This window comes from Aphis gossypii, chromosome 1 (assembly GCF_020184175.1).
Source record: "Aphis gossypii isolate Hap1 chromosome 1, ASM2018417v2, whole genome shotgun sequence".
Lineage (NCBI taxonomy): Eukaryota > Metazoa > Arthropoda > Insecta > Hemiptera > Aphididae > Aphis > Aphis gossypii.
The window spans coordinates 9,012,625-9,039,974 of NC_065530.1; the positions used below are offsets into that span (position 1 = coordinate 9,012,625).

The 27,350-nt window shown below is 29.1% G+C and overlaps 2 protein-coding genes and 1 pseudogene across 3 annotated transcripts; 1 reads left to right on the forward strand and 2 right to left on the reverse strand.

The window, feature by feature from the left end:
- Positions 1-395: 395 nt before the first annotated feature.
- On the reverse strand, positions 396-2,360 carry LOC114123539 (uncharacterized; annotated as a pseudogene).
- A 5,524-nt stretch (positions 2,361-7,884) lies between these two features.
- On the reverse strand, positions 7,885-10,363 carry LOC114123551 (E3 ubiquitin-protein ligase TM129). Its single transcript, XM_027986566.2, has 6 exons — positions 9,895-10,363; positions 9,560-9,788; positions 9,184-9,417; positions 8,947-9,109; positions 8,269-8,411; positions 7,885-8,211 (listed from the first exon to the last, which is right to left on the reverse strand). Exons 1-6 carry the CDS (start codon positions 10,103-10,105, stop codon positions 8,076-8,078), a joined length of 1,116 nt encoding a protein of 371 aa, XP_027842367.1. The 5' UTR covers positions 10,106-10,363; the 3' UTR covers positions 7,885-8,075.
- A 974-nt stretch (positions 10,364-11,337) lies between these two features.
- On the forward strand, positions 11,338-21,808 carry LOC114123555 (SR-related and CTD-associated factor 8). Of its 2 annotated transcripts, none has more exons than XM_027986570.2 (18): positions 11,338-11,607; positions 12,607-12,735; positions 12,799-12,960; positions 13,040-13,193; positions 13,402-13,481; positions 13,565-13,699; positions 13,771-13,895; positions 15,279-15,426; positions 15,764-15,933; positions 16,008-16,246; positions 16,314-16,522; positions 17,161-17,332; positions 17,509-17,742; positions 18,041-18,154; positions 18,215-18,337; positions 18,462-19,232; positions 19,298-19,576; positions 19,637-21,808. In XM_027986570.2, the coding sequence occupies exons 1-18, from the start codon at positions 11,578-11,580 to the stop codon at positions 20,959-20,961; spliced, it is 4,599 nt and encodes a 1,532-aa protein (XP_027842371.2). In that variant the 5' UTR covers positions 11,338-11,577; the 3' UTR covers positions 20,962-21,808. The 2 variants fall into 2 exon arrangements, with proteins under 2 accessions (XP_027842371.2, XP_027842372.2); XM_027986571.2 differs by having other exon boundaries at positions 16,011-16,246.
- Positions 21,809-27,350: the final 5,542 nt, after the last annotated feature.

A 27,350-nucleotide genomic window follows, 5' to 3' on the forward strand; every position in this document is an offset into this window, starting at 1 on the left:
AAATAGTTTACATCCATTAAGGATGTTTTGAATTTGAATTCAATAATAAATTTATATATACCTACTAAAAAGGTTTTGCACGAAGACGATCTATTTATATTGGAATTTAATAAATACATTTATTTTGTGATATGTTTATTGATAAAGGTATTAAAGCCATTTATTTTATTTCCTATAAGTGATACATAATTGATACCTCTCGTTAATTTTTAATTCTTACTTGAGTGTACGCAATGTATAAAAAATATTAAATTTTAAAATGTATACAAATACAATCGTTTAAAAATGTTAATGATATCTATATTTATTTGCGATAGAAGGAGTAGAAAATAAATGTACTTATTTTGCATACGCTTCAAATATTATACTAAAAAAAAAAATAATAAAAAAATAACTTTGATTTTGTAACTGTATACGAACAATATGCCTATATAATGTGATAACATTTTAAACAGCCGAATTGGTTAACTTTCAACGTTAACATACTCAAATCTGAACGGCACGCACCAAGACCGTCGCCACGGACAGCCAAAGATCGATTTAAAGATCGACATAAATTTACACAACCATTGAAAGATCGACGTAAATTTACACAACCGTACCAGACGAGTACCGACGTCACAAGAATTACGACCAGCGAAACGTTTGAGTCAGGCACTCGGCTGTCGCGGGGCCGTCATCGCCGTCGTCGTTTTGGTTGGAGCCCTACGCTTTTCCAATCGGGCCATCCGCAACGGTGCCGTTGCCCACCGCCCTGGCCGCGGCCCGGACGACGCGAGACGCACCGGCCAGCACGGGATACCACCGGTGGCGGTCCGCCAAAAGCGGCACCACCACTTCGTCCAGCCAACGATGCATGTCCGACCGGAACTGCAGCGGCGCCGACGACGTGCAGCCGGCGGCCAGCCGGTAATACCGGATCAGCAGCGGACGGCGGTCGTCGGACCCAGTCCACGGCCTGTCCACGGGGAACAGCCGCTTGCCGACGGTGAACGGAAACGCCAAGGATCCCGGATACGAATTATCGTCGAATACCGGCAACAGTACGGTAGCGGACTGTCCGTCTGCAGGCGGTTCGCCGGAATGCAGCAGTGCCGCGCACGGATTTTCTTCCTCCTCGTAGATGCGGTCGTCGTCGTCGTCGCCGATCCCCGAAGAAGTCACGGTCGGCCGACCGATGTCTACGGGTGCCGTCCAACCGCGTCCGTCCGTGTCCAAAACGAACCTGTGCCAAAATACGCGAGTCCGTCGTATACAGTAACGAAACGTAAAAATCGGAGTGACGGATATAGATGAGGACACCTGCAGAAGTTTTTAAAAGGATGACGACTGTCGCAGATTACTACATTTCACTGAGCCGGATTTAAACCGAGGAGTGATCGGTGATGCGGGGTTTAAATAGACGTTTTCTACATTATAACTATGTAACGTATAATAAAATCATTAAGAATAGGTACTGAATAATGACGAAGAAAAAATAGGAGTCTTATCCTTATACCCGCAACCGTTTAATTTAAAATGTCGCGGACTCGGTTGGTATTATTCCTATGTTTCCTTTTTAATTCCATCATAATTTTTTTTTCAATTACCTACCCCAAAATATATAGCCAATGCACTAAATAAGTTATAAGTAAGAATTTATTTTAAGACATATTTCCTCATCTTTGGCTTTCCAAGTTCTTACACTGAATAAACATACACCTATACCAGATAGATCGTTTTCATCTGGAAATGATGTCGATATAAATTATAGGCTATAAGCGGTACTGTCAGAAAAATAATTATGATGAGTGGCAAAACATTTCCTCTTAAAATTATGTATATTTTAACATTTTTACAACATTATACTTTCATATATCACTCACTTTATCTTCCGTGATAAAACGTGCAGCTCGTTAGTCACTTCAAAGCTCTCGCGGCCTTTGTAATATGCGTCGTTCACGTGCGGTAGCATAATTCCTTGCAAGTATCCACCAATTGCATCAGCCACCGAGACCATTGCTATTCTTCGGGTTTGGTCACTGGTAATTATCTCAGATGTTTTCATTATCAATTTTACGTAGTTGAGGAATGTTTTTCCATCGACTACGTTTTTGGGGATTAACTGATCCATTAACATCCTACTGCGCAACATCAACACATCTTCTTCATCCCATGTCTTGTACATCACTTCGTCGGTGTTGTATAACGCTGTACCGACGTTAAACGTAGCAATTACACTGATTGGAAGCAAAAGAAACACAGCTTGAATCATATTAAGCACTAATGTTATAGTTAATTATTATATTTTATATTTTAATGAATATTATATTAGATTTTTTTATAGAATAATAAAATAATAAATTTGTACGTTTTGAATGTTGTTAGGAATATTAGTATTTTTTTTTTTTTTTGATTTAAGTTTTATAAGCCAGTGTTTTTGGTACACATACCTATTACCTATTATAATTTATCATTGTACCTACTTAATTATCTTGTATAAACTTACAGAATCTTTCTTTATAAATATTTAATGTTTTAGTATTTTCATATTAAAATAAATTATTAATTAATTTAGTTATAAACCTTTCCGTGTGGTAATAGTATATTATGCAAGACCAAAAGGTAATTTTTTTTTCAAATTTTTTAGGTTTTGAAATATAGTATTGAAAATGAATAGTGAATGTAAATATTCTGTAGGTAATACCTGCATAATATGAAGATTTTAGCTAGGTACTTAAAAAAATCAATCACAAATATTGGACAATGATTTTTTTATGTAGATTGTAGATGTATACGTTTTAGATAATTGAAAGTTTGAAGTTTTATGTAAATGTGTCTGATTAAACTTATTGCAGTAAGTACCTATATTAGTACTTATATAGGTAGTAGGTACCTTGAATATATCTATCATTGTATCAAATAATAAACCTGAAACAAATAATATTAACTCAATGTTCATAACAGAGCTAACTATAATCATAACTTACTACTACTTAATATGAATTAATACAGTTAGCTAATAGTTATATATCTTAATGTCAAATAAAAATGTATTAATATATTTTTATGTATTCCAAATGGGTACTCACATCAATCTAATTTTCATTATGTTTCACTAATACGGATTTTACATTATAATATAGTTATATAATTTTTTTTTTTTTTGTTTATAAGGAATCTTAGCATTGTATGCTCTATTTTCTCTTTTTTCTTTAATGTTAACTACGTCCACCCATTGATAATAATTTTTAACTATGAAAAATATAGCTATTTTTTTGTAAAGTTTTTCTAGTGATAGAACATTGAATAGTTTAAAGTTTTCTATTGTTGATCCTTCTAGGCTTATCTTACTCAGACAGATCCTAATTATTAATCTTTGTTGTATTATTAGTGGCTGTAGTGCATTTTTGGCTGTACCTCCCCAGACCAACAGGCCGTATTGTAATATTGCTTGATATAAGGCAAGATAAATTATTCTTAAAGTATGAACTGGTAAAAAATTTCTTAATTTATAAAATTTGAAAGACACTGTTCGTAGTCGTGACACAGTATTACTCACGTGTAGATTCCATCTCAAGTTATTATCGATTATTAATCCTAGATATCTAGTGCACGACACTCTGTAAATACTTTGACAATTTAACTCACCACAAGGTTCATTTCCACAATTGTGTATTTTTAAATGATCGTAATTATTTTCATCCTTATGAATGGAGAAATTAATAAAATTTGTTTTTTTATAATTAATAGTAAGTTTTCTTTGATTCAAGTAACCTAATACTTTTTTGAAACCGAGTGTAGCTTTTGTTCGAACGTTATCCCAAGTATCGCCAGAAAAAAGTAAACAAGTATCATCTGCATACGTTACGACTTGCCCATTGATATCAAGATCACATATACTATTTATATATAAAATAAACAAAGTAGGACCCAAAACACTCCCTTGAGGTACTCCACAAGAGATTAACATTTCATCACCTAAAATGCCATTGATTTTTACTTTTTGTTTTCTTTTGTCTAGATAACTCTTGAACCATTTGAGACTTGATTTTTTTATACCAAAATTAGGAAGTAAATTGATAAGTTCAGTATGATCCACCGTGTCAAAAGCTTTAGCCAGGTCCAGAAAATTCCTGTTGCTTTTTTACTGTTATCAAGTGCATTATATATAAATGATGTGTCGCATTATATAACGCATTTTCAGTACCTAAATTAGGTCTGAAACCGAACTGGTTTTTAGACAGAATATTGTTTTTTTCCAAAATTTGTATTAACCTACTCTTTATTACCTTTTCAAGTATTTTGGCGAAATTACTGATCATTGAGATAGGTCTATAGTTACTAATACTTGTTCGATCACCATTTTATATAATGGTTTTATAATGGCTAGTTTAAATATATCTGGAAATGTACCTTCCGATATGCTTAAGTTATAAATATGGGTTAATGGTACTGCGATATTTTGTGCTATGAGTTTTAGTGTTTTAACTGATATGCCATCATGTCCAGCTGCTGTCTTATCTTTTAAATTGTTGATAATTAATAAAACTTCGTCGACACTGACTTTTTCATTAAAAATTGTATCAAAAGATTCAGTTATATTTGGTTCATCATAGTGAAAGTTTGATTTATTTATCAAGCCTCCAAGGTTACTCCCAGGTTGTAAAATACTTATTAAAAATATTGGAAACTCTAATTGGGTTTACAGATGAATTGATATTTTCATTTCAAAAAATATTGAATGTATTTCCTCATCATTTTTAATTTTGCAATTTGTATTTGCTACATCATTAATCAGTTTAAATGTTAATTTTGGGCTATATGAAACCTCTTTGAATTTATTTATGTAATGATTGTTTTTAGCTAATCTTAAAATTTTTGAAAATTTATTTTTATAAAGTATGTAGTGTGCACGTAGTTTGTGATTACTTGGGTGTTTATGAACTTTTAAGGATAGTTTTTGTTTATTACGTAGAGAGCAAAGCAAGCCGGGTGTCATCCATTCTTTTAGACACTTGTTTTTTGAATTGGCAGTTTTAGTTATTGAGGTCATACTTATAGCACTATCAACCTTATAATAAAAACATTGTAGCATTCATTAACATGTTATTAATATACACTTTATTCCAATTGTATTTTTTTAATATTTCATTCAGTTCGCAGTAATTTATTGTCTTATATACGTTATTACTTTTTTGTTGATTCTGGTTATGTATTTGAATACCTATAACTGTTGAGAAGTGGTCCGTAATACTAGTTTGAATCACACCAGCCTCAATTTTACCGTTAACGTTAAAGTTATTATTACTTTTGACAAAAATATGGTCTAAACAAGAATGTTTGCTACCTAGTGGCATTGATTAGAATTCTATAATCAATGCTAGTGGTGTTCTAGTAAACACATTAATAAATGATTCGTATCCATATTGTGATATCTTATCAAGATATTCGTTATTAGTGAAATTCGGACCCACAATGTTTATATTCATATCACCAATTATAATTTGATAACCTTTATTATTTATTTCGTCTTTTAGAATGTTATCTAAGATGGGCAAAAATTCATTGATGTCACTTGAGGGGGACCTATATACACAAAAAATGGTAAATGGAGTATTATTTATTACAAAATTTAGTTTCATAAGATTAGCCACAGTATGTTTGTATTCAACTAATTCTATACATAAATGTGCTCTGGTAAATACAATTATACCATCATTTTGGTTTCTTTTAATACTCGAAAAAGACAGTCTATATCCAGGAATCTTAAAATTACAGTATTCTACATTATGCCAGGTTTCAGTTAATATTATTACATCTAATTTACAGCAGTTAGTATCACTGTTAAAAACAATAAAAATCATTAAAATAGCATTAATGCTCCTAATATTATTACAGAAGACACTTAAGAACTTACCATTAACATATTTATGCGTTTTTACAAATTCAGAAAAGGAATCAAAATATTTTGTCTTATAATCTAAATAATTATTTAATACATTAAAGTCATTCATGATATGAATGTTATTTATCAAAAATTTGTTTACAACTTGAATGATGATTTTACTGAAGCTTTGCCAGATCAGTTTCATCAAATATAATATTTGCTTTACAATTTTCATTTTTTTTTATAAATATTTTAAAGTCGTTGTACCACGTAAATTTGAAATCATTATTTTTAGCAAATATTCTAACTTTATAAAAGAGATCCCTATTATAAGGTGAAAGTTCATGATTAATAAAGATTTTACCGTTTCCCCAATTGATATTAAAATTATTAGCATTTAATTTTTTAATTTTCATATTCTCCATTATTTTATTTTTATTATCGACCGAGTCTAATACAGCAATAATTTTCTTAGGTTTATTTAAAATCTTAGAATACATACGATAGGCTTTATTTACTGATAAATTTACTCCCAACTTGTCCGCAATGTTCTTAACAATTTCCACACAACTTTCATTAGGCGATTCAGGTACTCCGATAATTTCCACATTGTTGCTCACAGCCTTTTGCTCCAATAAATTGACCTTCCTTGACAATATTTTTACGATGTTATTTATTTTACTGTTTTCCATTATTAGACACTTATTCTCTTCTTTTAGCTCTTTAATTGTGCTAAGGACCTCACTTAACTGTTTAGAGAAACTATCAAATTGAGCACTCATAAACTTCACCGATTCGGTTAAGCAAGTAAGGGGTTCATTTGACTCATCACTAGAGTTGACATTCTTGTTAAGAGCTGTGTTACAAACCGCTGCAGATTTGCAGTTAACACAACACCAGTTATCCTTCGTTGCTTTCCCCATTTTTCGAAAGAATGCTTCTCTGAGGCTGGCGCAAGCAAAATGTAAAAATTCTTTACAGACAGTACATTTTAACTCGTCGCCTTGATAAATTTCATCATTACATAGTAAGCACAACATTATTTAATCGCACTGTAACACTATAGCTTTATGGCTAGTACTTCTCTAAGACTTGATTATTGTTTGACATCTCACAGTTAAATTAATTGTAGTGTTTTTGATGTTGTGCTTAAAGTTTATACAGGAATAAGAAAATATACTTTTCAAGCCAGAAGGGTTTAGAGAGACGTAAAGTATTCTAAAAAATCAATGATGACATCAGTAGTGAATATTGATGGAGAAAACTCCTTATTAGAATTAAATTGATATAACAGTTCTCATTTATACAATTGGTAATACATTTCTACTAACAAATATTACAATTGCATGGATGTCTGATTACACTAATTTCTATAGTGAACATAAAAAATATTTAATTCAGAGAAAATTAAATTTATTATTTATTGTCCTGAATTAATAGGTTCATAAGTTATAACTGAAACATAATATAGAGTATAACTCCTAAATCAACAATCCTATCAGGTTAGAAATATCTATCAATAGATAATGTCAATATCCATGATAAACAATAGTTCTCAAATTTTTAGAATTATTTGTTCATTTAGGTTCTAGGAGCATTAAGTTAGTATGATTTTTTGGATTTATATAATGTAAAACGAACTGCTGTGTCTTTTGATGGATTGATAAAAATTTTCATTATTGGATTTTGTCAAGATGAATTTGTATTTTTGGGTTACTATTGGTTCTTTTAATTATTTAAATTTTCTGAGATTGAGAAATTTGACATAGGTACTTTAATGTAATCTGTGTTTCCATTAAGTTTTAAAATACAATTTTAATTTAATACCTATTGAAAAGAGACAAAATTTATGTTTTTATTTGTGCATTCTTTGTATCAATGGTTTGATTGTGGCAATAAGATGGTAGTGATTTATTGATGAATATCGAATTTTGAAGAATTGCATACATTTTATTTTTAGTATAACATTGTTTATTGGTTTGTATGTACAAAAAAAAAAAAAATACACATATACATAATAATAATAAAATGTTATTTAGTAGTTTGTAACAAGTAAAAAAAAAAAAAAAATGTTTACATAGTTTTAAATCATTAAATCTTAACATAATAAATTAAATACTTAAGATTACAAAACATTAAAATTTGAAAGTTACTATTTAAACTACAAACATTATCACAGTAGTAGTGTTGTCAAAGCAACCAATACTTAATTAGTGTTAGCTAAATCAGAATTTTCTAATGGACAGACATCAAGGATGCAAAACATTTGACGACAAAGTGGACAGGTGCATTTTGATGATAACCATATGGTTGTGTCGTTTTGAGGTTGCCTTGATTCATACCTAAATTTTATATAAATTCTATATTTTACAGTACCAATATTAATGCATTTTTCTCACCATTTAGCCATGCAATCAACACACCACATAGGTCTACATTGACACGAAGTACAATTTGGTACATCATTGCTATCTTCACAACATTTGGTGAGTTTAACATCTGGAGGATTCACCAAGCAACCAGCACATACATCTTCTGCCAACTAGAAATAATATTATTGAATCAGGCTCCTATTCCATTTTAATATTATTTAATATTATAATTTATATAATTAAACAAACCAGTAGCATCTACAACTTATTTTTAGTTGAAATTAATTATGAGATACTATATTTTATTATTACTTTAAATTAAAACTACTTAAAACTAAAATAGATTTCTAAATAGAATCTAATATAATGGATAAGTTATTAAAAAAAATTTAATTTTAAAATCAATAAAAATCTAAATTGCTTTTAAAAGTTATACTTAAAGGTACAGTGTAATTATTGAAATATTTTAAATTAAAAAAATAGCAAAAAGTTCTTATGTAAAATAATTTATAATTATATATTAATTTTTATACTTAAAATACTATTGTGTGTTATACTTTTTTAGTAAAAAATAAGTTATCAAAATCATACATTTTAAATTTAATACAAATTTGGTTAAAATTTAAATGTTTAGAACAAATATTTAGTAACATTGTGGTCAGTGCTATGAAAAAATAACAATAACTATAATAATTTTAAACATACTTCTGCTGAACTATAATCCTTATATATTGGATTTTGAGAAACTTGATCACGGAATACTTCAATGAAACGTTCAGTTCTTGAGCGCTGTAACTTGACATTATCTGCAATCTGTATAGGATGGCCAATATGTTCTTCAAGTGTCTTAAAGTCTTCAGACCTTATTCTATGTAAAGAATAATCAAAAGTATGTAAATGAAATTTAAAGAAAAATATTCAAACTAATTAAACATGAATTACCTAACAAAAAACCATTTAATTCGTGATCGAATTGGTATCACTTGAATGTTGATGAACTGTATACTATCCGGAGTGCCATCAGGTGTAGAATTATGGATATCTGAACTAAATACTAAGAAAGAACTTTCTGATTTTTTGGAAACATAAACCATATAAAGTTTTATTGATATTATCCAGTTCTGAGTAACAACTGTTCTATTTATTGTACCATAGGATAGCGTCAATTTTTGAAGACTAACAAAAACATAAATCACAAAAGGTATATTATTAAAAAAAATATGTTTAATAGGTAGGTACTTAAAAGAGATTTAAGATGTATAACATATGTACATATGTATACGTAAATTCATATAGTATAGAATATAGTTTGGCGTACCATTGATATTCAGTTGAAATGGTTTTTGCTACAATTGTCCAGTCAACAGGATTGTAGCGACTTAAAATAATTGATAAAGGATGATTGGCCCAATTATTCGATTTCCATTTAGATACTACCGAGAGGCTACCAATGACAGGCAGCAATGCCAAAAAAATCAACTCGTAAAAGTATACACTCACAAACGCCTTTTCATTGTTATTGACTAAAAGTGTGCCTAGTAAATAAACTAAAAAAAAATAGGTACACAATTTGATTAAAGTTTATAAATGTAATTATGATTATGTTTTTTATAATGTATCAGATCCAATATAATTTAAGTGGTATACACCAACCTAATGGTAAGCATGAGTGTACAATGATGCTATATGATGTTCTTTTGATGTGATGCAATATGACATTGTGGTATTCTTTGTCAATCACAATTTCCAACAGGTTCTCGACGGTAATACCATTGGACACAAACTCAGTAGTTCTGAGCACAAAACAAGCAGACACGATCATGTAAAATAGAGTATAAACCAACAACGACGTGTCATCAAACATTTTGGCAAGAAATAACAGGAACAATTTACATTAACAGACTTATCTAATGGCTAACGTATAACACTACATGGTAATTAGATCATCGGAAGACAGACTAGAATAACATTAATTCAGATGTGGCCTTTTTAACAATAAAGCTATAAGTATAAGTTATGATTCACATTAGAGGTTTAGAATACAAATTGTAAACATTAAGACTAAACAGTATTAGTACTAGTAAAATCCCCAGGCGGCAGACACCATATCCACCAAAAAAAAAAAATGATTATAGATACCCACGTCAACTCAAATAAACACACGGTTTTCCTTCAGATGTGATTGTAGGGTCCCGCTCTGATGGCACTATCTGGCGGCCAAGTACCCTAACAAGTCACATAAATTTATTATTTTAATAATAGATTATCGAGTTCACTTATAACTGTTATTATAAGTATAGTACAAACTACAAGTTATATTATTTACTATTTATAACGACCCACTATTTATGAATAGTTTCTTTTCGTTTCGTTTTATCTGTCAAATTGCTTTCCGGTATTCGGTAAGTAGTTCCGCATTGAACGATTTGGAGTTTAGACATAAAAATTCAAAATAGTATTTCTAACAATCATCTGGTACATAATATGTTATTTTTTGTCTTTAGTATTCATAACTTGTTTATTATTAAATAATAATTAATATATGTAATAATATCAAATGTATGTATGTAAATAATTTATTATAAAAATTCGTAAAATCGTATTATACGGTTTTTGAAATTTTGAATACATAAATCCAGAGATCCCTTGGAGAAAAATCTATTCCTGAATATTTAAATTTATAATACTATCAATTTTCCCAAAAAGTTCAATTTCAATTCAAATAAGTATTTTTTTTTTTTTTATTTACAATTATTAATATAAGTATTGTTTTTTGTAAAAGCTTGTTCTATCAGTATTATATTATATATTTTTTTTTATTATATATAATATTATATTATCTTGTATTTTTAATTATTATTTTATAATAATATATTTCTTATGTTTTTAAGATTAACCACAATATAATATTATAGACTGAATGGGGATCTAACTATCGTGGGAGAATTCAGATTACCATTTGAAAAAAAGTAGCAGCAGCTACTGATTGATTGAGGTTTTAAATGTCAAACGGAAAATTGTTATTCCTTGGTCTGGCTGCACTGTAACTGTACTAGTGCTGCTGCTGTCGATCAGCGCGTGCTGTAGTGCTGTCGCTCATTACCTCGTCCTGTAGATCTGAACGTCCTAAGCTGAAACGTAAATACGCCAAAAGTTGCGATTTCTAACTACGGTCATTTTTGTGTTTATTCCGAACGAATTTAAGTGATATCGTCGCATTCGCGTTCGTCATGTTTTAAACGTGAAAATTGTGTGTTCGTCTGACGTCCGATCTCCGCCGTCGCGGGTATTTATTTCGTTTTACGCAGTATTTTGCTAAGGAGTCATCGTACCGAGATGGAGGCGGTCAAAGCGTTTACGTTTGAGGTAAGAGATGAATGCGCACCGCACGCTTAAACATCCTGTTTTAACATTCAAAGGTCCTGGTAAAACGCTTATAAAACACCTAATTTCGGTACTTACCTGTTAAACGAGACTACGGCTATTATCTTGATTACCGCCTAAGTCTACCTCCATTATTGCGACTACCGCGGTTTTTTTGTGAAATTTCACAATCCTGTTATCTGAGACTACCAAAATGTGCATACTTTCCTATTATTACAGTATACCTACTGTTATTTTTATTTATATTAAGAGGATGCGACGTTTTCTTAATTAATTTTTTTTTTTAATCTGTAAGACAGTGTTGTAGGGATGTCACATTCGAATTATATATTTATACCTAAAAAGATAAAGAAACGATTTAAGTACCCAGTCCTAATCATTTCTTATATATTTTACAAGGCGCACATCACAGGTGCTACAGTCACACTTGGCGTTAAGATGGTAATTCCACAATAAAAATAATGAATAATGATGGCCACATATTTTAATAATATATAAAAAAAAAAATGAAATAATATTAGTCGTTGTTGCCAAACATGAACAATAATTGTAAAATTATATTCTATATTGAAATACCAATACATCTTTCAGCTAATTGTGGTAGTCGTGATAATGGAAGTAGTCTTGGGAGGTAGCCGCAAAAATAGCCGTAGTCTCGTATAGCAGGAAAGTACCATTTTGGTAGTCTTAGATAACAGGATTGTTATGTTGTCAAAAAAACAAGGTAGTCTTGTATAACAAGAATGTATCCTAATTTCTATCTTTTTTAAATGGACACTTGATTCTTGTCTGAGCTTTGAAACTAGACAGATGACGACAATTGTACATTTTTGAAATATTATCCATATGATTACCACCATCATAACTATTACGATACATATAATCTTATTGATGTCTGACGACTGACAGAGGGTGGAATTAGAGGAGAATTACAATTTGAGTGTTATCACTGTTAATTAATGGATATATATGTGTTTTTAGCTTTATTCCATCATGGATATGAAGCCGCCAATATCAAAAGCAAAAATGACTGCAATTACTCGAAATGCAATTAAAGCTATTAAATTATATAAACATGTTGTTCAATGTGTAGAAAAATTTATACAAAAGGTAAAATGGAATTATTTACTCAATAAAGAAACTATTAAAGTATCATCTATCATATTTTTATAGTGCAAACCTGAGTATAAGATTCCAGGTTTATATGTAATTGATTCAATTGTAAGGCAATCACGTCATCAATTTGGAAATGACAAAGATGTATTTGCCCCTAGATTTGCACGTAATCTCAAATTGACTTTTACTCACTTATTTGCTTGTCCAGAAGAAGATAAAGTATGATAATAAAATATTTTAGTTAAATTTACAATTTAGATACAATATAATTAAACTAGCCTACTGTGTTTGTTTATAGAGTAAAGTTATTCGAGTATTAAATTTATGGCAAAAGAATGCTGTTTTTACCACAGATATTATTCAACCTATTTTTGATTTGGCTGCCAATCCTGATTTTGGAGAACATTCTCAAATGAATCCTTTAACATCTATGGACAATAGCCCAAAACTAAGTAATTATATTAACAAATATTTTTAACAATATTATTTATTCTGATATGGTTATTCTAGTGTTAATTATGCAAAATTTCATATATATTTTTTAAATTATAAATTGAACAAAACTTTAGAATTGTCTATTTATTCAGATAATAATGCAATATTTCTACTTTGTATTAGAACTATTCATTTGTATTAGCAAAGCATTTTATTTTTCTACAGGTGTCAAGACAGATCTTTTTAAAATTCAAGATAATACTCAAGTTAAAGATGATACTTCTAAAAATTTTGACAATTTACAAGTAAATAGTTTAGTTTGATAAAAAAAATAATAATTAGTTTTGAGTGCATTAATATTTATTTATTTTTAAAATTCCAATCTCAGAGCACAGACATAGAAAATAAACAAATAGATCCAGCTATACTTGAGCACATACAGGCTATTCAATCATTGTTGAAAAAACAACCAAGTCATTTGCAACAGTTATCTACATCTCCTCAAGTTAAAAAATCTGATACAGTAAGAAATAAGTGCAAATAACAATTGTGAGTGTATAAGAAATAAAATTTGATTCCATATAAATATTTTAGGTGAAATTGTTTGATAAAAAAATTCTTGATTATGATTATGGTGATGACGAAGATGAAATGCTTAATCAATCTCCAGTATTCCAACAACAGCAACATCAAAGTGCTACCATTGACGGAATTGACAGGTGTGTTCTTAAAATAATTTTTATTATTAACTGAATGCAGAAAATAATGCTATCAAACTTTAAAGAATATCAATTGTGACTACTAAATCTTTAAAGTTTTACTTTAAAATCTATTCAAAGCTTATTAGTTGTTAGATCCTTAGGTATTATAAAAAAAAAAAAGAAAATCAATTTAAGTGTTTTGATATATACTTTCAAATATGTATTGATTATAATTTTATTGTAAAAACGAATAACTCATTTAATTAGTTTTTACATATCAATACTAAATCAACAACAACATTTATACACAATTTTCAAAAATATCATTATTTTATAGAAAAAATAAATATAGGTACTAAGTTATTTCAGAAATTGAAATCTACTCTTACAAGAAAAGTAGTATGAACTTCAAAGGTTTGTATTGTTATTTTTTATTTTTTTAGAACAACAATGCTTTATTTATTTTAAAGATACATATATTATGTGTTTAAGATATATGGAATATTAATTAAAATATTACCACTATAAGTGGTTAATGGTTGCTGTAAAATAGGTTTTATTAATTAAATACTAAATTATATATGTTGGATTTGCTGCTTTTAATTTATTACAAATAATGTGTATATTAAGTATTAACCATTAATAAAACATTGAGGAATCTAATTTAATGTAAACAGTAAGCATCAGTTTTAATTTCTAGAAGGGATATTGTTTTTTATAGCTCAACAATAATCCTTCAAGTTTTAAGTTAATATTAAATATCAATAGACAACTGTGTTCACTTATAATGAAGAATTTAATCTAGAAGCTATTTTTTAAATATTAAAAATATCATAATGTTATCAATATATAGAACACTTCAATAGGAACTGAATATTTATATTATTTATTAATTGTTATGTGCATACTTCGTGTTTGGATTGCATGAATTTTTGAAATTAATTGGTAGAAAACTATCATAAATGGTATGTTTATACATTAAAAAAACTTTAAAATATTGGTGTATTAATTTAAAGATTATTATTAATTAGTCAATTATTGTATAATTCTTCAAAACTTATTTCAGTAAAACATTTTTTTTTATCCTGTTAATGTATAAATGTTATAAGTGTTTTACCAAATGTATTTATATATTGGTATAGATATTTTCAGGAAATACATAGTTGAAAAAAGAAATTACTATTTGTAAATAATTTTTAAGTCTTACTCCTTGCTGAACATTTTTACTTTTTAAAATGATCAAATGATATGAAAATTCCAAATTTGATTTAAAGTTAAATATTTATCAGAGTATGCAGTTTAGGAAGTTGATAGTAATTTTTATTCATTGACATTTTCGATTTTGAACAAGATTCAGCTTTTTATAGATATTTTCTATTATTTTGTATTTTTTAAATTCAGCCTATTGAATAACCCAGAAGTTCTGCGCACATTGCGCAATGTCGAAGGGTTAATGTCTACACAGTCTAAACAGCTAGCAGAGTTGGACAAGTTAAAAGAAATGAGAAAAGAAGCGGAGTTCGACAAGCATCTTGCTCAGACTGTTCAGGTAAGATTAACTAAAATAGTACATGTGTAGCTTTAGCATAGTATTGTTAAGCTATTCATTAAAAATTTCAAAGAATTAAATCATCAGTCCAAACACGAGTCCCTGTGCCTACTTTTGTTTAGTTGTTCCTCCAAATAAAAATTTCAGCGGTTACGAGCCATCGAAAGGTAGGTTTATATAATGAACGAGTGATCCAGTTTCCGAGCAATGAATTCCAGCTCGGTAAGTACTTAGATTTAAGTTAAGCTCATATTAGTAAATAATTTTACTAACTATTTATTTATTTCATAATTTTTAATAATTTTTAATAGTGTAGTTACCTTACATTTTATTTTAGAATTTACCATTTGCTTCTGAGTGTGAATTAAAACCAGCTCCTGTAGTCTCTCAAGCGGTTGGAATGATGTCAAACCCATATGTAAATCAATTATTTAGTACACAAATGTACCAACAACAACAACCTTTGATGTCATTAGAATCTCACCATAAACCTTTAACTCAGATAATGTGAATATTTTTATTCAAATTGGGTAGTACTTATAAACTTTTTGAAATAAATAATTTATTTATATTTTGAAAAGTAGTTATGATGATCCGAACCAGTCAAAACAACCTGAAGTGATAGATCTAGATCATATTGCATCACCTCCCCAAAATAAGCGAGATAGTAGACGAGATGGTTATTCATTAGGTCCATCACGTAAACGATCGCCTAGAAAGAGTAGTCGTGAACGTCAACGAGAACGAGAAAAGGAACGTGAAAAAGATAGAGAAAGGAGAAAAAAATATTTGCCTCCATTTAAAAAAAATCATTTAGCAGGTAAGTTAAACAATGTTTTAAAGTTTTTTTTTTTATTATTGTTATTTTATTTGTACAATATTTTTAGTTGTAAGCACTACTCTTTGGGTGGGTCATTTATCAAAACTCATACACCAAGACGATTTATATGGATTATTTCAACCAATTGGTGATATAGTTTCATTAAATTTAATATCACCTAGAGGATGTGCTTTTTTGTGTATGAACCGAAGGCAAGATGCTGCTCGTATAATGAGTAAATATCAAGGAGAAAGATTACAAGGAAAACCTATGACGGTATAACAATATAATTTCTTTTTATATATTATATTAATATTTTTAAGTATAGAATATAGATTTTTAGAGTAATATTGGTTGTAAATTTAAATTTTAAATAATTTTATTTTTCAAAAGGATGTTTAATTTATGTATATTTTTTATGCTATCATATAAGTTTCCAATAAGAAATGTTGTATCAGTAAATAATAGTTATCAAATTTAAAAGTAATTTTATTTAGATAATGAAAAAATAAAATGTATGATTTCAATTTTAGTAGATTATAAATAACTTTTTTTTCAACACATAAATTGATATTTCTTCCATCTTTGATTAATGATGAAATTAATAATTAGAAGATCTATACCTATAACTCTTTGTCATGCGTCTGTGACCAATAAATAATCCAATGATTACTTACTGCAGGTATTATTAATACAATACCAAAAGTTTCTAATATTTATCTAGTTTCATAAAAATAGTTATTTTATTGATAAAAATTTCATTTTTGAGTTCTCATTATTGTCAGTATATTTTATAACTATTAGTATAATTTAAATGTATGATGGTGTATTAAGAAAAGCTTTTACTCCTTGCTTATATTAAAGTTATTCTAATCCAACCGTGATATGATAATTATTGTTTTAATCTGATTAAGATTGCTTGGGCTCCGGGTCAAGCAATGAAAGATAAAGAATGGAAAGATTATTGGGAAATTGATGATGGAGTTTCATACATACCTTGGGAGAAATTAAACAAGGATATAGACTATGATGAACTGGAAGTTGGAGGAATGTTGGATGAAGATACAATGCCTGAATGGCTTAAAAGTAAATTATTTTAAAGATATTTAATAAAAACTGATATTTTATGTTTATTCACTTTACTTTAATTGGCTGGACAGTTGTTTTAAATTTAATATTTAAAATAGTGTGTACAATAATAGTATTAATTACACTAGATTAAGACTTCTAATATTGTTATTTTTTCTAAACTAAATTTTTAGCTCACTTAAAGAACTTACGAACATCTAAAAAAAATGAGAAAAAAGAAGAAGAAAAATTATCTGAGGGAATTCAGCAGCCACTAAATACATCCAATTATTTTGATCCACAAGGTGTTCAATCTCCCAGCATTCAAAACATGCAAATGTCCCCCGCTCAAAATAATCAGCCCAATCAGATAAATTTCAATATGCCACAGACAATGAGCATGCCTAATCCGTTTGGAATAAATCCTAGTAAGTACAATTTATAAACTTCAATTTTTTATTTTAAACCTTTGATTATTGGATTAAATTATGACTATACCTGACTGAACTGCTTTATACCCACTTCATTGAAAATACAGTAAATAGTAAAAAAAAATTCAATTTTTTTTTTGTTTGGAAAATTTATTTTATAAATTAGAAGTAATCACATTTAGTGCATAATTGACTGCAAGATATCAAAATGGTGTTTAATGGTGACAGTGCTATTTTATACAAGCAACACCAGTATTTAATGGGTTGAATAATTACTTTTATATTTACTTTTTAGGATTAATTAATCCAATGATGAATCCCATGATGCCTGGCACTATGGCTCCAATGGGGATGGGTCACCCTTCTATGATGATGATGAATAGAATGCCATCGCCATTTGGACCTCCACGTAAGTTACTTTAATATAAGTCTATTAAAACAGAACAGTTAAATAACTTCATCGTTTTAGCAAATATGCCCATAATGGGAAATCCTCAACAAATGGCAATGTCTAATGATGCACAAAAACCACTTGGTGTACCTCCAGATATGATGATGTCTTTTCCTTTTGGCATGAATCTACCATCCCAAAGTAAATAAATTAATGCATATATTATAATATTATAAATTAATTATATATTAATTTATAAACTAATGACAAACCTTTAGATATCTGTAATGATTTAAATTTTTTAATGTATATTTATTTATTTCAGCTGCTGCTATTTCTTCTGGTCAGACAATGATGGGTATAAATCCACCTACTGTCACATCTGGAACTAGTACTGCTCCTACGCTTTCTCAAAACACAAGTCATAAAGATAGTCTTAACACATCAAATCCTCCTCCAAATCAGTTAGATCCTTCAACCCTTATGCAATTCAATTTACCTCCTCCCCCAACACTTCCAAATTTATCTGATTTTGCACGAATTACAAGTAACAGTAATATAGGCAATAATAAATATGATCCTAATACATTAGGTAACTCTGAGCCTGAAGATTCTAAAGACTCTGATAGAAATATTGAACGAGATGATAGAATTCATGGACTAGATCATAGAAATCGTAGTTACGATAATAGGGAAAGAATTGATAGATTTACAGATAGAGATATAAAAAACGATCGTGGACGAAGAGACGATTTATCTCAAAGACAAGATCCGAGAAATCGTATAAAAGGGCCTGAACAAAGAGAAAGAAAATCATCACGCTGGGGTGATAAAGTTAACGAAGAAGTAGACAATCCAAATAATATTGATCGATTGTCAGTAAAAGAAGGATTGGGAATAACCCAAATTCCAAATATACCACAACTAGATAATGTAAAAGATATATTGATTCCAAATAATTCTTTGCATCAAATCCTTGATCATGTAATGCAAGATAACATGGGTAATCCTCCATTTCAACCTGGCATGTTTGGGCCTAACAATGGACCACTTCCAAATCAAATGTTCAATATGCCCCCTCAAAATTTCCCACAAGGTAAATAATACAAAGAGTTTTATAAATATTTTAATGTATATTTTATTTGTTTAAATTAATTTTAGATGGTCCTAGACCACCTCTTATGGACAATGGTAATATGAGGGGACGAGGAGGATGGAATCGTGGAGGCCGTGGAGGATTTAGAGGACGTGGAGGATACAACCCACCAAACTGGGATAATAACAATGGTCCACCTAATTGGGATACAAACAGTGGACCTAATTGGGATAATAATGGACCACCTCCTGTTTGGCAGAATCAAAATATGAATAGAGGAGGTATGATGGGAAGAGGTAATTTAAGACCACCATTAATGCAGAATGTAATGGGCCGTGGCCGAGGTACTAAATACTGAAATTAATATTGTATTGTATATTTATTATGTTTAATTTATGTTTTAGATAATTGGGTAGACAATAATTTACCTGCTAATAGAGGCAGTCGTGATTCAGATAATTGGGTCGGTCGTGGAAGTGGACGTGATTCAGATAAATGGGGAAGTCGGGGAGGTGGTCGTGATTCTGATGGATGGGGTGGTCGTGGTAGACTTTCTCCTTGGAGAGGAAATGGTAATCGGCGACGAAATGAAGATTGGGAAGGACCTAATCAACAAAAACGTTGGAGACGTGATGATAATCCTGAATGGGATGAACAACAGAAACCATGGAAACGTGGAACGATGAATGAAGAAGAAGAAAGACAAAACAATAAACAAGGATCACAGTGGGCTGCTAGTAAGTTAAAAAATCGTGATAACAATGATGAACGATCTAAAAAACCAAGCAAATGGGGTGATAAAGAGTCTGACGATAATACTAAAGAAGATCAATGGAACAAAAAATCTACAGAACATACTTCATCTATTGATGAAACTAATGTAGAAGAAAGTCCACATCAAACAAGTGCTCCAATGGATTTAGACAACTATGAAGGTGAAGGTGTTGATAATATTGAGCAATTACAAAAAAATCAAGAACAAGAACAAGAAACTGTAATTTCAAACATGACATTTAAACAGCATGATGAAATTGAAAATAAGGAAGATCAAAAGGAGACTCAGGAACATCATGAATTGAGTGTTTATGCCGATTCAAATAATGAAGACAAAAATATTGAACAAAACAATGAAGAGCAACTTAATAAAAATCAACCATTTGGAGATTATCAAAACGATTTTACCAATAACTCACAAGAATTATTCCATGACAATATTAAAGAAACACAGCAGAATTCACAAAAAATATCTGTAATTAACTTTGAACAGCAACATTTAGAAACAAAACTGCAAGATGATTATCAATCACACGAAGAATATCAAAATGATTCTAACGACAATTTTAATTCTCAACAAGAAAATGAAATAAGACAAACTAATGAAGAATTTGAACAAAATGTACAATTTAAATCCGATTATAGTAGTATGAAAGATGAAAATGACCAACCTAATAATCACCAATCTTTTAATGAAGAATCTTTCAACAATTTAAATAATGAAGAGTGTTCAGTCAATGCTATTGTGTCTCAAGTAGATAAGACTAATAAAGACATGAATATAGAAGAAAAATCTTGTGCACCTCGTGATGACTTTTATTTTGGGGGAGATAGTGAATCATCAATGAATATAGAACAACAGAATAATGAGATTCTTCCAATTGAAGAAACAGTAAATATTTCAACAGATAATGAAATGAATGATATTAATGCAACAGAATTAAATCAAAGTTAAAGTACTTTTTACTTTTTTAACAATTTATTATATATATATATATTCCAAAATGTATAAATTTACTATTGTATATTCCATTTCAATTGTGAGTGGTCTATGTTGAATGATAATATAATTAATTGTTATCATTTTTCATTGACTATTTTTGACCTAATGATTTACTTTCTTATTTTATGAAACATTTTTTATTTATCATTGTATAATGATAAACTGGTATTGTAAAAAGTGTTAAGTACGAAGTTGGAAAATGACAACACAAATTATTGTTTAAAATGAGTAATTTTATGGTACTTAAAATTAATGAATTTTTTTTATTTAAAATATTGCAGTTAGTATATCTATAAATTTATTTTATTTACTTCAATTTTAGGTTTAACAAACTGTTTAGTACAAGTCATTTATTACATTAAAAAAATATAAATATTCGTTATTAAAAAAAAAAAAAATCTTGTTTTTTTATTTCGTTGAATTATCTACATCAATTTTATTTATGATTGTACATATTAGGTTTAGGTAATTCCAAATATTATTTTATTGTTAAAGTGTTTAAAATGAAATTTTCTTTGTATTTAGTACTGCAAGCAATATATATTATATATATTGAATGAATACTTATTGTATGTATTATTTGTCATAGCAATAGTGCAATAAAATTTAAATATTGACATTTATAAATAACATTCATTAATATATGTTTTTTTCTAGAAAAAATAACTATCTGTAAAAAAAATTCATAGATAATTATACATGTTATAAATAACTCATATTAAAGATTTACCTAAAACTAGAGCTTTCTGTTATTTGTACTACACACACGCACATATGTAATATATATCCATTATTATTACATTTATAGTTTTATTTAATATTTTTGTAACAGTATAAATTTAAATGTTATTTAGGTACTTATATGAAAAGGGTATTCATTGTTTTACCTAGGTACCATTGAATATACTATTGATTCATATTATGTTGTGATTAAATAGACTTGATAAAGTTCATGATAATAAAATTATTAATATTATAGGTATGTATTATAATATAATATCGATATTAGTGAAACGTAATGAGTATAGGTAAAGACAAATGAAGGTTGAAGCACAGAATAATTATTATTATTATTCTGTGGTTGAAGTGTATATTGTATACATGGAATACATCAATTATTATTCGACCCTAAGATATGATATAACTTTTAGTCCATGTTATACGGTTGATAGGTATTCCTAGTCATAAAATATCGTACAACGTTTTCAAAATGAGAATGATATTATGCAAGTAGAATGTAGTACGCATGGCTAAATAACAACTAACAATACGTCTTTTGTACACTGTTGGTCTGTAGGTAATGTGAACACTTCATTTATGGCGTTTCACGTAAACCGAACGTCAGTCGATGGTCACTAATCAAATACCTAAGTAATAAATCATAAATGTACAATTATTATGTTTATCAGACCATAAGAAATAAGGAAAAACAACTGATCGACAAATAACATAGGTTAGTGTAGTATACCACGAATTAAAATATACTATAGTATATTTTAATTCGTGTACTATACTACCATGTGTTATAGTAAGTTACATAAGGCTCTAAAGATGGTGGATATCGAGAAATAATTGTTTCCCCCGAAATTTAATTTTAGTTTGTTTTCACTTGGTGGACACTTCAAGGATTGATGCTACTGCACGTGAATGACACAAAAGTCACGAGAGCTTTGAACTTTGAAGTGACTAGTCAGTAAGTGACCAACGGGCAACGAGGTGCACATAATATGTTATCACGTGGACGCGGTTGGATAAAACCCGTAGACATCGGCCGGCCTACCACAAAATGAGGCATGTACCATTATCGCCAAAATTTGAAATGATCGTTACCGCCATCGCCCGATTTTACCAATTTTTAAAAAAAAAATTCGATTCCTGTTTCCGCCAATGTAACTGCTATGGTAAAATTATTACCATTTATATTCACAATATGCTGATTATTTATTAGAAACTTACATAAATGAAACTTCAAGATTTCTTCCAAAAATATGAGCATGCATGACAAAAACGTTTACGTCACAATTGTGAATCTTATTTCATTCGCACTTAATCCAGTTTTATGAACCACATCCAACTATAAGTACATTTTTAAAAATTTTGGTTGGAAATGTCCAAATGGATACTCATACATTAAAATTTAAAATAAATAGCGCCAATTTAAATATTCCAAATACACCAAAAAATAAATCCACTTTGTATTTATATGTGCTAGGACTAATAAGGCTATACCTATCTGATTTTAAAAATAAAACAATATTGCGTTATTCATATAGTCCTATGTAAAAAATGATACATTTAATTGTGTTAAATAAATTAACAAAATATTATGAATAAGTGATTTAATTTATTACACTATACCTATAATACTGACTTTTTATTTATTTTAGTTATTAGTTAGGTACCTATTATAATATTTTTTTAAATTTTATGTTATATATAATATAGTTATTGTCTACTGGCGTCTGATAACCAAAGCTTTCAAATAAGTTGTCCTAATTATTGTGTTTTTCATAACAGTGTTCTTATTAATAAATACATAGGTAGGAAAAAAAGTATACAATTTTTAGATACCTACACCAAATAGTGACTTATTAAGTTTTAATATTTGTAGAATGTAAATAAATATAGATAAATAGATAAAATAATATTAATATTTATTATTATTGTAATAAAGATAAAAAAAAACTGTAGGTATGCATGGCCACATGGGTACTTATACTACCTACTTTTCATATTCTAGACTTAGGTTCATACCTATTTGGCTAGCTATATTAAGGTATTATTACGCAATATTAAATTTAATATAGGTACTTAACTTAGTAGGTACCTAATACATACATTTTGAACATAATTTATAAATTAAAATAACTTAATTGATAATAATGTTGTATTATACCCTACCTATTCGGTTGTTGTATATTATTTTATTAAAATATGTAATACGTATTCATTTATTTACTTATACTTTACATATTTAACATAACTACGTTTAACCGTATTTTAGTGCTATTCTAGTTGAGTCTATAATATTTATATAGTATTGTATCGTAGGCCATGTAGGCATTAGGCACACATAGTGGGGTATGCTAGGGGGTGCATAGCAGTTAGCACCCCCCCGCAGGCTTCAAATCAGCACCCCCCAACACCCCGTAAGATTTATTTCAGTATATCACCAATCGTTTGATAACTGTTGTGATTTACTGGGTTGGATTTTTTTTTTCCATTAGGTACAAATAGACAATTATACTACCCAGGGTATAGTTCATGAATTCATCACGATTAAAAATCGCATGCGGAATGAACTTTTCACTGTTTCAGTTTTCGTTTTATATTATGTTAAGTATAGAAAATCGGCTTCAATATATTGTATTATTATCTCATTATCTCGGAGCGTTCTTATGCACTTGTTACGGTCTCTTCGATTGCCGCCCTTCAGATTTGCGAATATTAACGCGTCGAGCTAAGCCGATGGGCTCGAGCGACACGAGTCGAACTTAGACATACTTACACTGTAGACCCATCCACATTATATCGTCGTCATTTACTACAGGCCGCCGCCGGTGTCGACCTACGTTTTTGTCGGCCACCCACAGTCGTACTGTGGCCGACCGAAATACAACTGATGTGGACACCGCGGGTGGCGGTCCTCCAAAAGCGGCCACGATTCGTGGCATTCATTCGTTAAGTATTCGTTTCATATAGCTGCGGTTCTGATGACGCGCAGTGAGCGGCCGATCGGTTTTAAAGACGAAAAAGACAAAAATATATGTTTAATATCGGTGTTATGCAGTCGTGTTTAAAATCGAATGTTCGTACTGTTATGCTAAATTTTTACGTATTATAGTATATTAAATAATATTATATACTTAAAACGATATCATCGACTATTTATGATATATAGCTAGAATAATAAATTGACGTTTGCATGCTTATTACTATACAATAGGATGATAACTATAATATATGTATGTAAAAAATAAAGAAATAATATTTATTTTGTTATTTTTCACTTTTCTTTATTTATAAATCATAAGACTGTTTTCACGAAACCTACTCCCTTTCATTTGCATATTATATTGCATAGGTATTATTATCCTGAATATTATTGTACTCATCTTGTATCGTCTTGCAAAATAAATAATAATCAACGGTTTGTATTATTATTAGTAGTATTATTATATAGTACTATATATTTATGATTTTGATAAAAATAAAATTAAACAAAAACCTACTCAGAAGTCAGAGTACACCTACACGATACCTATCATAATTTAATTAATTTAATATATTGTATAAGTTGTTAAACTACAGTTATAAAGTCGTTAATATAATTTTACGACCATTGACTTTCCATAACCATAGCTTTCGTTTTCGGAAGTTTATAATTTAAATCGTTGCAATTTCTTATAGAATTACATGTTGAAATAATAATAAAATATAATATAATACAAAATTGAGTGTAGTAATACAAATGATTATAAGCACAAAAATACATTAAGTGTTTTGTCATGTTTAGTATTACCGAATGGCTACAAACTGCCTTCGACGGACCACCACCAGTGGACGGCAGTGGTATCTCGGTCAGCACTACTGTGGGTCTGTAGGTCACCGTTTTTATCACATTTCAATCTCAGATTATCACTAACTAACAGTGGCGTATTTAGGATTTATTTGAGGAGGGAGATATGACTAAAATAGTAATTCTCTCTCCACTTGAAATACATGAAGATGCGATTAATTAATATTATAAATTTATAACTATACATACGCAATGTATTATATTATATCAATTCATAGTAGGTGCATAAACCTTAGAATTATAAACATAAATCATATGAAATAATATGAATTAAATAATGAATCATTTATTAATTTATCATTTACAGAACAAACTGTAGCCTTCTAGATTTTTTAGCTATATTTGTCAATAATTTCTTCAACATTCAATCTTATGCTGTTATGAATGTAAAGCTTTGTAAGTCCATTCAATCTGGACTAAAATTTATAAGCAATTAATAAATACAACAAATAATGCATTAGTGAATAAGGAATATTTACCTCCTTCAGGGGTGGACACAGGAAACATTTTTGGAAGGGGGGGATTTGAAAAAAATAAAATGTTTTGTAGGTTCATAAGTGAGAATAACTACTTTTGAAATGAATCATCCATTAATTTCGGGGAGGGGAGGATTGATCCCCAAAACTCCTCTCTGTGTCCATCTGGTTAATTAATCTTTTCATACAAAGTAATGCAGTGATATAACCAAAAAAAAAAAAAAAAGGCCAAAAGGGGAAACATATATCCCATGTACAAATATTATTTGGAAAAATGCCAGTTATCTCTTATGGTACAAAGTAGGTACAACCATCTAGGGTTCATATGTCATTAGTCATTACAAATACAAATGAACAATAATTAGTTATGACTTATGACTAATGAAATGTATGACTATATACGAGTACCTAGTAGTACCTATAGTTGTATATATACTAATAATATAGTATATCATGTATATATAATTATATGTTGTATATTTTTATACATAAATAATATTTTATAAAAAAGTCGTCCAAAGAATGATAGGTACGTTTTTGACTAACAAAAACTATTATAATTTATTTTAAGTGTGCCAAATGTAAGGTGGGTCACTTCAGAGTTCAAATCCATAACGTCTCCATACTGCGAAAAGTTTTAACGTTGATACTGTACCACATACTATTATTAATTAATAGCCAATGTAATATTTACATTGCAGGTAAATTAAAAAAAAATCGTCTCAAACGTTTATAAATTAGACATTAGTTATTACTTATTGTAAATTTAATTTATTGAATAACACTATGGTTAAATACTGATAGTATATGTGGAGATAAACACAAACACATTTAAACGAAAATTTAAATAACACTTAAGAGTATTTTGTATAAGACATCACCGTAAACAATTGTACAAAGTAATGAAGTTACGATGAATATTTTGATAAAACAGCGATAAACCGAGTTCCAAATGTTTCGGTGGTTTAAAATGAGTTAACTCCAATTTCCATGCACTGATTATGGGTAGATACCTACTATTAATACCGAAATGATATTACTTTGTGTTTATTTTATCGTGGAGTTGGGGAGATAAACGTTGTCAGTCTGACAGTTCTAAACTAGGTTAGGTCTTAAAAGATAATAATAAAAATAATAATTACTATTATTGGTTGAATTTCTTCTCTGATGACACATTACACGTCGATCAAACAAGATACAGAGAATACCAGATGAAACAATATTGTATTATTATATTAAAAACGTGACTTCTAAACACGGCGCAATGTAGTGCGATTAAAATATAT

Coding starts and splice junctions, on each gene's coding strand:
- LOC114123555 (XM_027986570.2), top strand. CDS start 11,578: ATGGAGGCGGTCAAAGCGTTTACGTTTGAG. Junction 13,194..13,401: donor GGACAATAGCCCAAAACTAA/GTAATTATATTA, acceptor ATTTTTCTACAG/GTGTCAAGACAGATCTTTTT. Junction 18,155..18,214: donor ATCGCCATTTGGACCTCCAC/GTAAGTTACTTT, acceptor TCATCGTTTTAG/CAAATATGCCCATAATGGGA.
- LOC114123551 (XM_027986566.2), bottom strand. CDS start 10,105: ATGTTTGATGACACGTCGTTGTTGGTTTATACTCTATTTTACATGATC. Junction 9,110..9,183: donor ATTAAATGGTTTTTTGTTAG/GTAATTCATGTT, acceptor TTCTTTACATAG/AATAAGGTCTGAAGACTTTA. Junction 8,212..8,268: donor GTTGATTGCATGGCTAAATG/GTGAGAAAAATG, acceptor TATAAAATTTAG/GTATGAATCAAGGCAACCTC.